The sequence below is a fragment of the Salvelinus namaycush genome, chromosome 20 (genome assembly GCF_016432855.1).
Source record: "Salvelinus namaycush isolate Seneca chromosome 20, SaNama_1.0, whole genome shotgun sequence".
NCBI classification, from domain to species: domain Eukaryota; kingdom Metazoa; phylum Chordata; class Actinopteri; order Salmoniformes; family Salmonidae; genus Salvelinus; species Salvelinus namaycush.
In genome coordinates, this window is record NC_052326.1 from 40,128,079 (window position 1) to 40,143,159 (window position 15,081).

A 15,081-nucleotide genomic window follows, 5' to 3' on the forward strand; every position below is an offset into this window, starting at 1 on the left:
TTCTTACAACCTCATGCTTCTCACATTAGGCTACGTTAGCTCAACAGTCCCACGAGGAGGACACTGATCCTGTAGAGGTTTTTAATGATGTCCCTTAACACCCCACTGAGCCTGAATGAGACTCCTCCCCATTTCTATCTTTCCTAAAATCCATCATACAGTTCCAGTCCACGCTTACCACCAGCGTCTCCTCAGGCGCTACCTGTGAGATTTCCTGTCTGACACTCCCCCTCTCTCCCTGTGCTAGGTGCATGCACATTTATAAGGACAAAACCCCTGTTGTTAATGTCTGCTTTTACTACAAGCAGTCTACCCCTACACACCTCCTTTGAGGAGCACATTTTTACCACCATACCCGGTGCAAAAAGGACTGCCACCCCTGCACTAACATTTGTTCCACGACTCAGCACACTTGCCCTTTTCTACCAGAGCCCCCAATTGACTTCATTCATCGCATCACTATGAGTCTTCTGCAGAAACAACACCTGTACTTGTTTTGGTTTTACCTATTCACCCAACAAACTTCTCTTTCCTGTATCTCTGGCGCCATTTAAATTAAGCGAGCCTCCCCGAAGAGTCTCCATAAGTGGGAGAAAGGCCAGCAATGAAAGAGACAAATAACAAACCTCAAAAAGCCCCAGTGCCAGAAAAAAACTATTCATCTCAATAGCATCTGAAGGTTGACCCTTACGCACGGTTGTGACCCACTTCCTCAACCTAAAATGTTTCCTTGGTAAGAGGATACCATGCCCCTCATTTTTCATAGCGTGTTGTACTGACCTTATAAACTTTCCCGGATCGCAAAAAAAGCTTCAAGATTAACGTTTTTCCCTTCAGTCTCATTCAGGAACCTTGACAGTTCCCTCATCGTGTACTTTGACACCTCTGCCTGACAGGCTGTCAGCTCTGGACCCATTGAGGAAGAGTCTGAAAAGAAAGCCTCCTCATCGTCCTATTCCTCAGACTCACCTTCCACCTCCTCATCTCCATCTCCCATTCTGACCACCTGCCCTTTCTCTCTAGTCGGGGCCTCCCCCCAGCTCCAGGCAAAGGTTCCTTAGTGCCTTTGACCACATCAGCCTCTCCCCTCCCACCTTTCTTCTCTCCATTTTTCCTCTTCGGCTTGACATCCTCCTCCACCACCCCAGTTGCTTGCACTTCCCCACTATACTCTCCTCATCCACTAGCATAACCTGACTAGACCCAGTCTCATCTACACCACCATCCATAGCATGACTAGACCCAGCCTCATCTACACCACCATCCATAGCCTGACTAGACCCAGCCTCATCTACACCACCCTCCATAACCTGACTAGACCCAGTCTCATCTACACCACCATTCATAGCCTGACTAGACCCAGCCTGATCTACACCACCATCCATAGCATGACTAGACCCAGCCTGATCTACACCACCATCCATAGCCTGACTAGACCCAGCCTCATCTACACCACCCTCCATAACCTGACTAGACCCAGCCTCATCTACACCACCCTCCATAACCTGACTAGACCCAGCCTCATCTACACCACCCTCCATAACCTGACTAGACCCAGTCTCATCTACACCACCCTCCATAACCTGACTAGACCCAGCCTCATCTACACCACCCTCCATAACCTGACTAGACCCAGTCTCATCTACACCACCATCTATAGCCTGACTAGACCCAGCCTGATCTACACCACCATCTATAGCCTGACTAGACCCAGCCTGATCTACACCACCATCCATAGCCTGACTAGACCCAGCCTGATCTACACCACCATCCATAGCCTGACTAGACCCAGTCTCATCTACACCACCATTCATAGCCTGACTAGACCCAGTCTCATCTACACCACCATCCATAGCCTGACTAGACCCAGCCTCATCTACACCACCATCCATAGCCTGACTAGACCCAGTCTCATCTACACCACCATCCATAGCATGACTAGACCCAGCCTCATCTACACCACCATCCATAGCCTGACTAGACCCAGCCTGATCTACACCACCATCCATAGCCTGACTAGAACCAGCCTCATCTACACCACCATCCATAGCCTGACTAGACCCAGCCTCATCTACACTACCATCCATAGCCTGACTAGACCCAGCCTGATCTACACCACCATCTATAGCCTGACTAGACCCAGCCTCATCTACACCACCATCCATAGCCTGACTAGACCCAGCCTCATCTACAGCACCATCCATAGCCTGACTAGACCCAGCCTCATCTACACCACCATCCATAGCCTGACTAGACCCAGCCTCATCTACACCACCATCTATAGCCTGACTAGACCCAGCCTGATCTACACCACAATCTAAAGCATGAGTAGGCCAAGCCTCATCTACACCACCATCCATAGCATGACTAGACCCAGCCTGATTTACACCACCATCTATAGTATGACTAGGCCCAGCCTCTGCTGCCTGCGTCTCATTCCCCCCTGCACGTTGACCTTGATTTCCCCCACTGGCGCTTGTGCCCTCACCTTGTCTACAGCCTTTATGTGCCTTTTTGCCCCAAATCCCCACACTCAAAACACTGGCAAATCCGCACACTCAAAACACTGGCAAATCCGCACACTCAAAACACTGGCCAATCCGCACACTCTGTGCTGGCAAACTCCACGTAGAGCTCCTCCCCATGCCTCACTTTAAAAATGCATGTTTAACTGTTGCTCATTGTTATTCAGAAACATGAATACTTGCCTCCGGAATGAAACAACGTGCTTAACAGCATCTGCATGAAAACCTGCCGACAGTACACGAAAACCCCTAGCAAACTTACAAAACCAACTCAGCTCTTTCCGGATTTGATCATCCATAATAAATGGAGGCAGATTTGCAACTACCACCCTAGTCGAAAGAGGAGAAATCGGCACTACCCACCAAATGTACTATTTTCATGAACACAACCACAGCTTTGTTCATTCTGGATGCGGAATGTATAAATTCAGCTCCTGCCTGTTCGCGGACCGCGAGCAGAACCTCCTCCACCTTAACTCCAATATCAGGACACACCTGACGTAACGACAGCGTTTCCTCTGCGCTAGGCTGCGAAGCCATCGCGCATACCACACCATTCAAATCCCCAGGAAACTAAAACTCTGTCCTCTTCCTCTTCCCTAACTTTGAAAAATAAAAACAGTGGGTACCGCTAAGCTAACAGTGCATTGAAACAACACCATAGAAAATAAAAATTTAAAGAAAAGACTAAGGAAAGAATCAAGAAAATAAGTAAGGACAGAGCCCTCCACACGGCCTCTTAACTACAAAACACTCCCAGCATGCACTTAAAGAGAGAGAGAGAGATGGAGAGACAGACATGAGACAGAGTGATAGTACAGATATGGGCTACATTAACTGAGGCAACTTAAAAGAAACGATAAACCTGCATACTGCTCTTGCTAGTATCACTGTTTTTTATTTAAGCTTATGTGTTGGCCTCTTGGATTTCCTCAGAGCTTTTGACGAATGCCATGAGGCCGATAGGTAACCGTCAATAAAAAAAGAGTGATACTAGCAAGAGCAGTGTGCGGGTTTCTCTATTCTTTTAAGTTATGTTGTTGTTACCATGCACATACAACCAGATAGCTCAGATATGCAAGTGCCTTATTGAAATTTGAACTTCATAAAGTGGGGTAAATCAGAGATATACAACACAGTAGTAATATACAGTATATGGGTATAGGGGGTGATGTAATACAGTACCCAGTATAACACGTCGGTCCAGCCCTGGGTAGTGATGCACTGGTAGACAGTGAGCATAGCGAAGCCCAGGTTGTCAAAGTGTGTGATGCCGTTGTTGGGTCCGGCCCAACCTGCCCTACAGTCTGTCCCGTTGATGGTGCAGCGCCGCCCGTTCCCGGCTTGGGCACAAGGAGATGGCTTCTCATTCTCCACCGTGGCTATGATATCTGAAGGACAATTGGGGAAAAGATATAGGCAGGGTGAGTGTGTGTACTTGTGCATGTATATGCATAAATGTGTGTTCTGTTCCTTACTTGTGCCTGTGTAGTAGCAGGTTTTGTGCATCTTGCACTTGAAGAGCTCCAGTCCCACGATGGCATAGATAGTGACCATGAAGAATACCAGCAGGGAGATGTGGAACAGAGGTAACATGGACTTCAGGATGGAATTCATCACCACCTGCAGGCCTGGAGGGTGACCACACATTTTAAATGTCATAGGCCTAGTAGTCGACCAATGATAAGTTAACTTAATCAGACTGCAAACTCACTGGAATTATCCAAATCAAGTTGTATTTGACACTAGCATTGTCGCTGAAGGAAAGTGTTTTCGGAATGTGGTTGTGGTGAGCGCTAGGCTCCTCTCACCACCAACGTGCTCTCTGCTTCCTGTAACGGACACAACGTGCTCTCTGCTTCCTGTAACAGGGGCAACGTGCTCTCTGCTTCCTGTAAGGGGGGCAACGTGCTCTCTGCTTCCTGTAACTGGGGCAACGTGCTCTCTGTTTCCTGTAACGGGGGCAACATGCTCTCTGCTTCCTGTAATGGGGGCAACGTGCTCTCTGCTTCCTGTAACTGGGGCAACGTGCTCTCTGTTTCCTGTAACGGGGGCAACATGCTCTCTGCTTCCTGTAAGGGGGGCAACGTGCTCTCTGCTTCCTGTAACTGGGGCAACGTGCTCTCTGTTTCCTGTAACGGGGGCAACATGCTCTCTGCTTCCTGTAATGGGGGCAACGTGCTCTCTGCTTCCTGTAACTGGGGCAACGTGCTCTCTGCTTCCTGTAACGGGGGCAACATGCTCTCTGCTTCCTGTAATGGGGCAACGTGCTCTCTGTTTCCTGTAACGGGGGCAACATGCTCTCTGCTTCCTGTAATGGGGGCAACGTGCTCTCTGCTTCCTGTAACGGGGGCAACATGCTCTCTGCTTCCTGTAATGGGGGCAACGTGCTCTCTGTTTCCTGTAATGGGGGCAACGTGCTCTATGCTTCCCGCGACAACAGGGCGATGATTGTTTTGAATGCGCCCGAATTCCCCGCAAAACATATAATTTACCATTAATCCTCGTAATTTCCCAGTAATTTAGAATGTTAGCGTTTGCTTATATCAACCATTTCTGTTAATTCATTAAATGTATTAGGCTAGGGCTATCGCGTTAATTTACCGTTCTCATATTCAGAATTTAGACATATTGTTTGCAGAGTTTACAAACTAGGCTACATTAGTGAGAAAAAAGTTTTGGTTTATTTAGTTTCATTAAAAAAAATAAAAAAATATCCGATGTCTTTTGTTTGGATCGCTCCGTGTGTGTCTGGTTTCTCTGTCACGCCAAGGCGCCAAATACTGAGATAGCACGCAACAAATACGTGGTGTCACGTGACTCCTCAGAGTCAGTATCCTATGCCTACTGTGAGTTGAGATAAAAGTGTTCCGTTTAGGAACTGTGATGTTATATCATAATTAAGTATCATTTTGACTAATTTTCTAATGTAATGATTGATATGGAAATTGCCCTAAATGAACCAGTTTCTTGGTAATTGCCCATTTGGTTGGGCCCAGTGGATACAGTAGGCCTTGTGTTTGAGGTCCTTAAAGGCAGATTCATTTTGGTTTCTCAAGGGGAGGCTGTCTTGCCCTATATACCTGTGTCCATTCAGGACAGGTTAAGCTAGATTCAGAGGCTATTTATTTTGACTGTTGCCATTGTATCTATATTGTAAAACTATGATTACTTTTTGTTTGAATATGTTGTATTATATGGATCACCAAGACTTGTAAATAAATCTATACTTTAACCTGCCTTGCCTTCTGCTGATTTCCTGCCCTTATGACTGCTACAAGGTCTCTATTTTACAGTGATCCTTACTGGGGACTCCAGAGACCAGCCTGAGGGGGCGGAGCACCCTGAACGCCCTGAGGGCCTTCATATCGAAGCCTCCTCCCTTCTCCCCTGGTTGAGCCTCCACACCACTGATATAGGTGATGGAGTCACCGATGACTGCGAACAGCCTGGAGAGGGAGAGAAGGGGGAGAGGATAGGGAGAGGGGGAGAAGAGAGACAGAGGGAGAGGTAACAAGTTCAAAGATAGAAGAGCACGAAAGGGAGATAAACAACATCATATGGGTTCACAGAAAGAAAAGTTATAGCATGGCAGTACATTTCCATCTCCATATCCGTTGTCCCTACTTACCCAACAGACACACAGACAAAGTCCAGTATGTTCCAACAGTTCCGTAGATATGCATTCTCGTGAAATAGAAATCCATAGGCTACTATCTTTAGAAAGCACTCTATGGAGAAGACGATGAGGAAGATGTACTCCAGACTTTCCTGTAAAACATCAATGACGGCTTGTTAGGGTATCATGATGTACTAACTACAGTTCCCATAATTCTATGTGTAATGGACTACAATTCATTGATTCTGCTTGGTAGCAAATGCTCCAAACATGTTATAACTGATGGCTAGTTTGTCAGGGATTAGGAGTCAATGGCACAACAACCATTTCTAGTATATTCTTTTTACACTACACAGGGAATATTGAGTCATTTTGTAGTATTTACAAGAGGTAATCTGACTAAGTCATTGATCCTGCTTGGTAAAAATCCTCCAGTATAGCTCCCTGGTCTGTGTATTTGTGTCTCTCCTCTCCCATTACAGGCCAGGCATACAGGGAATGGCCCCGCTGACTAACAACTGAACACTTCAGAGCTAAGGTCCCCAAAATGGCACCTACTCACTCACCGCCCTGTCTGATTTTATTAACCCTTCACATCCCTCACATAATACTCAGACAGCACCCAGGTCTCCCTCCAGACAGAGCTTCCTTATCTCAGTGGGACTTATTGTTTAGAGATAATGGTTATTAGTATAAAAAATGATCTGCCTTCATTTTTTTAAATCTACAAAGCAGTATATCAATTAATCAGGCTACTTATTTGTATTTGTACGGTCTGTTATATAGGGGCTCTTGACTTACAAGACATCTAATGTGTATATACTTTTGTGCCTGTATCATAACTTGGCAAATGAACTTAAACTTGAACTTGAAACGTGATCATGAGCATGGGCAAGTGATAAATAAAAAAACAAATAGGCATACGTCTGTGATGACAGATACACCAACAAGTGGCCATGGGTAACGTGTTCTATTTGAGGTAGGATTTCTTAATAGGGTCTGACTATTCAGCCCACCAGGGTAAGGGCATGTGTAAGCAGTTTACAGCGTAAAAACAATACCTTTAATAACGTTTCAAAGTGCTGTACTGTATGTAGCACAGTGAACCTAAATTACACTGGGGTTAGATTCTGTCAAGTCATGAACATTCCTATAGGGGCATTTATAGAATGTGTCTTTGGGTTTCACATACTAACACACACACACACACACACACACAAACACACACACACACACACACACACACACACACACACACACACACACACACACACACACACACACACACACACACACACACACACACACACACACACACACACACACACACACACACACACACACACACACACACACACACACACACACACACACACACACATATTGATTACATGATGCGGCTCAACAGTGGCGTCACACATTCCTCTGGTGCCCCACTGAGTCCATGTGGTATGGTAGGTGGATATATATAAAGCCTTTACACACCCAGCTGAGGGGAGGGGACCAGGGGGAGGGGACCAGGAGGGGGAGAGGGAGCACCTGTCCCTCTCAGTCAGCTGGGTCAAGGACATTATGCAGCAGGGACGGGGACAGTCTCTCTATGGGTCTGTGCTTTACAGGTAAAAAAGCTTTTGTAACCTGATGGCCACTGCTCTGGTGTGAACAGAGTCCCTCTGTCTCTGACATCACAATGTGGCCCAGGTTAAGATCCGTAGAACAGACATCATGACTAGAAGGAACAAATTATGTTTTTTAAGCCAAGAGTCAATTTTGGAATCGGTTGCATCAAGCTCACAGCTATACATGTTTACTCTACTGTAGCCTAAGCTGCAACTGCAAACATGTAAAGTTTGAATCTGGATCACTGCTATTTCAGCAACTCTATGAAACTCTCTTTCCTCTCTATCTATCCTATCCAAGAAATAAAACTAAAACATACGAGAGGAGTGGGACAGCCCCACTCCTTAAAAAAAAGAGGAAATTAAATGTTGCCATGCTACTGTACAGCAGTAGCTTATCAAAAGAGAAGACGCAACACAGCATCAGTCTGTATTTCCTTCATAATACTGTTTTGATGCCTACTCTCTAGTGGATGTCTGTGAGATAAAAAAATGACCAGCCTTTATTAGGGTTACAAAAATATCCTCTTGGAGATGGCCTTTGATGGGTAGACAACTTAGCTCTAGTACAATCTGACCCAGCATTTCACAGCCTATAATAACTGAGACCACTATAATTATCCATAACAGTATTCCAACTAGTACACCACAGTATAACAACACTATAACAGCACATGTAAATCTTGCACTGATGTTACATTAAAAAAACACATTTTTTTTTTCAGTACACACAAGATTTGAAAAGTGCACATTCAGCCATGGCGAAAGGTGAACTGTATCTTAGATCATTCAAAAAGCCAGACTCCAAATAGCACAGGTCATTACAGTTACAGAACACCCCATCCCTTCCACCTACAGGCAGATGAAACTGAGCCTGGATCTGTGTCTCTGTAACTGTAAGTGACGGATGACTGAGATATTGCAGGCATCAGGTCAGTGGTTCCACCCCAGCCAAAGCATATGGCAGCTGCTTCTCATGTGGCTGATTAAGAAAACTGCACACCCCCTCACTACATGATTCTCAGTAATAGGGTGTAGTGGGCCGAAAAGTATCCCTGTTCATTCCTGTCCTCACCCTGCTTCAACACGGCTGGATTCATACACCAAGCAACAGGTCACTATCATCCCAGAGGACATGGACATGTACAGTATATTGATGCATCATCAGGTTTCTCTGACACACAAATACACTCATATTGTACAGCAGTCTACACTCACACATGTCCACTGATGATGACATACAGAGACGATAGGGTGCAGGGCTTCTTCACGTCTGTTTTGACAACCTCTATCTTTATCGCCTGACTGGGTCACTCAGAAATAGACATCTCGGTCTACCCATTTCTTAAATGGGCATTTTGTGGTTGATTTCATTATCTTTTTCAGACAAAACTCAAAATGAGCAGAACTATCATAGTTGGATAGCAGTTAGTTCCAGTCTGGCATCAGGCCCACAACATTTCAAGCCCTTGCTGCTAGATCAAATTGCACTGAAACTGGATTACACCAAACATCCAGGCCTTCGTGCCTGTTATAAGTCATGAGAAGTGTAGCCAAGATGGCCACACTAGGCTCCAGATCCCAGTTTGCTTGATTCATGAACTGTGCTCTTACAACAGAACGGTGACCAATTTGCAGCAGGGCCACGGAATAACCAGCTCATTCACCTCCATGATCGAGGTATGAATGCGATGCTCACTACACATTCAGACATACATGTTCTGTGTATTCATGTCAGACAGGGAGGCTTCCTGTGAAAACCCTGGTTCCCAACCTCAATTCATTCAACCACAACTAGTAGAATAAGATGCTCTGCATCATATGAGATGTGAGATGGGTACTGGGTCCATACGGGTCCATACTCACCAGGTTACTGTTGGTGTTGTTGCTGTCCTCCTCAGGCATGGGAAGAAACACAGCCAGGGCCACACAGTTGGCAAAGATGGTCAGCAGGATAATGATCTCGAACGGTCTGAAGGCAAACACTTAGGAAAGGTTCAATTTACACTGTGTACACACATCCAGTGGATTACAGAGATGCAAGTACTAGCGTAAAAATTACCGAATTGTCATACTTGAGTAAAAGTAAAGATACCTTAACAGAAAATGACTCAAGTAAAAGTAAAAGTCACCCAGTAAAATCTTACTTGAGCAAAAGTCAAAAAGTATTTGGTTTTAAATATACTTAAGTATCAAAAGTAAATGTAATTGCTAAAACTATTTCAAATTCCTTATATCAAGCAAAACCTTGTTTTTTAAATTTACGGATAGCCAGGGGCACACTCCAACACTCATACATAATTTACAAACAAAACATTTGTGTTTAGTGAGTCCGCCAGATCAGATGCAATAGGGATGACCAGGGATTTTCTTTTTAAGTGTGTGAATTAGATCATTTTCCTGTCCTGCTAAGCATTCAACATGTTAATGAGTACTTTTGGGTGGCAGGGAAAATGTATGGAGTAGAAAGTACATTATTTTCTTTAGGAATGTAGTGGAGTAAAAGTAGAAGTTGTCAAAGAAATAAATAGTAAAGTAAAGTACAGATACCCCAAAAAACGACTTAAGCAGTACTTTCAAGTATTTTTACTTAAGTACTTTACACCACTGGATGCAAGATGTATAGTATTAATATAATTTCAAAAGACAGTGAGATCCTCACAGAGTATCTAAACGGTGTGTGGGGTATGCTCATTTATTTTCAAACACACAGGAACACACTGATATTACCTAACCAAGCAGTATGGATGGATATGGATAGCTATTCCACTGTTCGAGGCCTTCAGGTAGCACACATGCATCTCGATGAGATCTTACAACCTCACCCAACTATCAGATGACTGATCTAAATAGCCTTAAGGTGTACAGTATGGTTTAACAGGCTACCGTAGACCTCATATTACAGTGAACTCGTGCTCTAGCTAGTTTTGTGTCAGTTGTTTGTCCAGGGCTACAACAACAATGTGTGCTGTTCAGGGGTATTGGAGGAGCTGAGAAACACTAGGTTACTGGATAACTATTAACAGCGTAACCATTGCAATCTTGGCAATCTGAATCATAAAAATGTGAGTCATCAATAAAGTGAGTCTGCTGTATGTGCATGTCAGTGCCACCCGACCCCTCAATAGGGACGTCCCCATATCTAAAACACTGGAAGACGTTTGAGGCCAACACAATGGGTCAGTTACAAGAAAATCTGACCTATTTACATTGCCACCTGTGGTAAAGATCAATCAATCAATCAAATGTATTTATAAAGCCCTTTTTACATCAGCAGATGTCACAAAGTGCTATACAGAAACCCAGCCTAAAACCCCAAACAGCAAGCAATGCAGATGTAGAAGCACGGTGGCTAGGAAAAACTCCCTAGAAAGGCAGGAACCTAGGAAGAAACCTAGAGAGGAACCAGGCTCTGAGGGGTGGCCAGGCCTCTTCTGGCTGTACCGGGTAAAGATGGAGGAGAGTTCAAATATCTGGCTCCCTTCAGTACAGCACATTCAAATGGTCAATCTTGTGTAATATTACACTCCTGGATGTGTAATAAATACAAAGCCATAATCAGGGTACTATCATGGATGATATACCACAACTACATTATCATCACCATTCAATTCTTGTGGGCCGGCTAAGGAGTATTGGTGTCTCTGAGGGATCTTTGGCCTGGTTTGCTAACTACCTCTCTCAATGAGTGCAGTATATAAAGTCAGAAAATCTGCTGTCTCAGCCATTGCCTGTCACCAAGGGAGTACCCCAAGGCTCAATCCTAGGCCCCACACTCTTCTCAATTTACATCAACAACATAGCTCAGGCAGTAGGAAGCTCTCTCATCCATTTATATTCAGATGATAGTCTTATACTCAGCTGGCCACTCCCCGGATGTTGTGTTCAATGCTCTACAACAACGCTTTCTTAGTGTCCAACAAGCTTCCTCTACCCTTAATCGTGTTCTGAACAACTTCAAAACAAAGGTCATGTGGTTTGGTAAGAAGAATGCCCCTCTCCCCACAGGTGTGATTACTACCTCTGAGGGTTTAGAGCTTGAGGTAGTCACCTCATACAAGTACTTGGGAGTATGGCTAGATGGTACACTGCCCTTCTCTCATAACAAAGCTGCAGGCTAAAGTTCAATCTAGACTTGGTTTCATCTATTGTAATCGCTCCACTTTCACTCCAGCTGCCAAACTAACCCTGATTCAGATTACCATCCTACCCATGCTAGATTACGGCGACATAATTTATAGATCGGCAGGTAACGGCTAGATGTTCTTTACCATTCGGCCATCAGATTTGCCACCAATGCTCCTTATAGGACACATCACTGCACTCTATCCTCCTCTGTAAACAGGTCATCTCTGTACACCCGTCGCAAGACCCACTGGTTGATGCTTATTTATAAAACCCTCTTAGGGCTCACTCCCCCCTATCTGAGATATCTACTGCAGCCCTCATCCTCCACATACAACACCCGTTCTGCCAGTCACATTCTGTTAAAGGTCCCAAAAGCACACACATCCCTGGGTTGCTCTTCTTTTCAGTTCGCTGCAGCTAGAGACTGGAACGAGCTGCAACAAACACTCAAACTGGACAGTTTGATCTCAATCTCTTCATTCAAAGACTCAATCATGGACACTCTTACTGACAGTTGTGGCTGCTTTGTGTGATGTATTGCTGTCTCTACCTTCTTGCCCTTTGTGTTGTTGTCTGTGCCCAATAATGTTTGTACCATGTTTTGTGCTGCTACCACTTTTTGTTGCTACCGTGTTGTTGTTATGTTGTGTTGCTACCATGCTGTGTTGTCATGTGTTGCTGCTTTGCTACGCTGTTGTCTTAAGTCTCTCTTTATGTGGTGTTGTGTTGTCTCTCTTGTTGTGATGTGTGTTTTGTCTTATATCTATATTGTATTTATTTATTTTTTAAATCCCAGGCCCCCGTCCCCGCAGGAGGCATTTTGCCTTTTGGTAGGCCGGCATTGTAAATAACAATTTGTTCTTAACTGACTTGCCTAGTTAAATAAAGGTTCAATAAATCAAATAAATACAAATGATGCTGTGCCCTCTCAGACTGCAGTAGCCAGTCCCGCCAGCAGTCTGTATCTGAGGCAGTGTTCTCACAGCGTGTCTGTTTTTAGGTTGTGACGAGGGAGGACAGGTGTCCGTACAACCCCAGGAATATCATTACGCTGCATATTTTACATGTCCAGAAACGTCCATCAACGGCTTCACTGGATTATAACACATCTCAGTGGAACATTATTGCAGCCAGAGGAATTACTCATAACCAAAACAGAACTGCAGCCTTGTACATGGGATTCATTATGAACAGGGCTGAATTGGGATTCTGAGCAGTGGTGGAATTGCCCTGAAGATATTATGCATTTACAAGATCATTCAAAAAGAATTGTGTTGTCTCCCAGTCACTACCCATTGTGGGTTGACTCCACTCTATCTTGATGCTATATCATGTTGTTATAAAACCCATAGTTTGAGCCCATAACTCTTGGTACAGCAGGGCTATCAACCTGTCGCTCTAGTGCTCAAGTGAGCTTGAAGCCACTCTACAGATGTAACCAGTGTTCAGCATGGCTGCAGACTGGACTCAACCTCCATAAAATATAAAGGCTGTGTTCTACTGGAGGCTGCTGAGGGGAGGACGGCTCATAATAATGGCTGGAACTGAGTGAATGGAATGGCATCATACACATTGAAACTATGTTTGATGTATCTGGTACAATTCCTCTAATTCTGCTCCAGCCATTACCATGAGCCCGTCCTGCCCAATTAAGGTGCCACCAACCTCCTGTGCTGTGTTCAGTGGTTTTTATGTGTATGTTGGACTGTAATGTCTGAGTGTATCAGAGTAATAATCATTCTACTACTGATATATATAGAGACTCAACTTTATAAAGAGATGACTCATCACTCACTCAGCCATTCCTCAGATCCCTGAGGCAGTTGTTCCCAAACTCTCTGCTGCTCGGACCCATTCAAAGACTTCAGAGTTCTCTGTGATCCATCAAATACACAAATCCTTATCTCTCTAACAGCCCAGTCATTATCCAGACCACCATGTGGAAAACACTACTGGGTTGAATTGGCCATCAGTACAAGACCAAACTAAAGGTGCATTATCAGTGTCATCAACAGTCATTTTCTATCCTGCAAGTCCAAACACAGGCTTCACTATCTGGCCATGTAAGAAACAATATAAGTGCAGTGCTTTCAAACCATGAATGCCTAAGAGCACGACCCTGCTTCATGGTTAAAACCTTTCATATCTAGTCTGTTTGTGCTGTGTTGACAAGACAGCACAAACAGATCTGACATCAGGCTACATAATTTCTACATGACTCTGAGCATGGCTATCAAGTGACAACCCGTCCCATTTTCCCACACACTCCTGTCCCCTGACCCCTGACCTCTGGCCTCTGGCCCCTGACCACTAAAGGATACTTCCATTCGACGATGTTAATGGCAGCCTTGCGGAAAGGGTTCTTCAGCGTGAGGAAGAAGAGAGAGCGTGCGGGCCGAGGGTTTCCTCCAGTGGCCAGGAGCTTCTTTAGCTTCTCCTTCTGCTTTCTCTTCAGAGTTTCCTCGTCCATAATGTAGGACTGCAGGTTCGGTTCACCACCACTGTCCCCCATCTTGACTCTACCTGGAAAGTTTGGATGAAGTGAAGTCGGTCGCTAAAATGGCCTCCTCAGCCAGCCAGCTACTGTACTCCCAAACTGATCTGGTCCTCCAGATATTGGCCCAAGTTGGCCCAAGTGAAGATGGTTGCCTTCGGTGCTGTATTCCACCAGGTCAGCTAGCTCAGCTAATCTAGGTCTGCTCTGACAATGTAATCCTACTAGTCCTCTTCATAACCTGCTGGGTCTGCACTCCTCTCTCCTCTCTGCTGTCTATATCTCCCTGTCCTCTTTCTTGGTCATACACTCTATGACTGACAGTGTCTGACTGTCTCTCTCCCGTTCCCCTCTCTCTCTCTCTCTCTCTCTCTCTCTCGCTCTCTCTCTCACTCTCTCGCTCTCTCTCTCTCTCGCTCCCTTTCTGATATGACAGGACTGTGCCTCTCTGTGAGAGTATTGGTTGGAGGAACAGTTGGTCAGCGGAATAATAAATATAGACAATCATTGTCATTCTGCTGCGGAGGGGTGACATGGGGGACATGGGCAAAGATATATGAGAGGGGTGAGTGGGCATGGCTGGAGGTATGGTGAATGTGTGTGTGTGTGTGTGTGTGTGTGTGTGTGTGTGTGTGTGTGTGTGTGTGTGTGTGTGTGTGTGTGTGTGTGTGTGTGTGTGTGTGTGTGTGTGTGTGT

At 45.0% G+C, this 15,081-nt stretch overlaps 1 protein-coding gene across 1 annotated transcript in view; it reads right to left on the reverse strand.

Moving 5' to 3' along the window:
• The window catches only part of LOC120064811 (dihydropyridine-sensitive L-type skeletal muscle calcium channel subunit alpha-1-like), a 49,175-nt gene extending 34,772 nt beyond the window's left edge, over nt 1–14,403 (reverse strand). The window contains exons 1-6 of the mRNA XM_039015410.1: nt 14,213–14,403; nt 9,630–9,735; nt 6,157–6,296; nt 5,832–5,974; nt 4,004–4,156; nt 3,711–3,916 (exon numbers count right to left, since the gene is read on the reverse strand). Of these exons, the coding sequence (XP_038871338.1) occupies nt 3,711–3,916; nt 4,004–4,156; nt 5,832–5,974; nt 6,157–6,296; nt 9,630–9,735; nt 14,213–14,403 (939 nt within the window). The remainder of the gene's footprint in view (nt 1–3,710; nt 3,917–4,003; nt 4,157–5,831; nt 5,975–6,156; nt 6,297–9,629; nt 9,736–14,212) is intronic.
• Between the last annotated feature and the right edge of the window lie 678 nt (nt 14,404–15,081).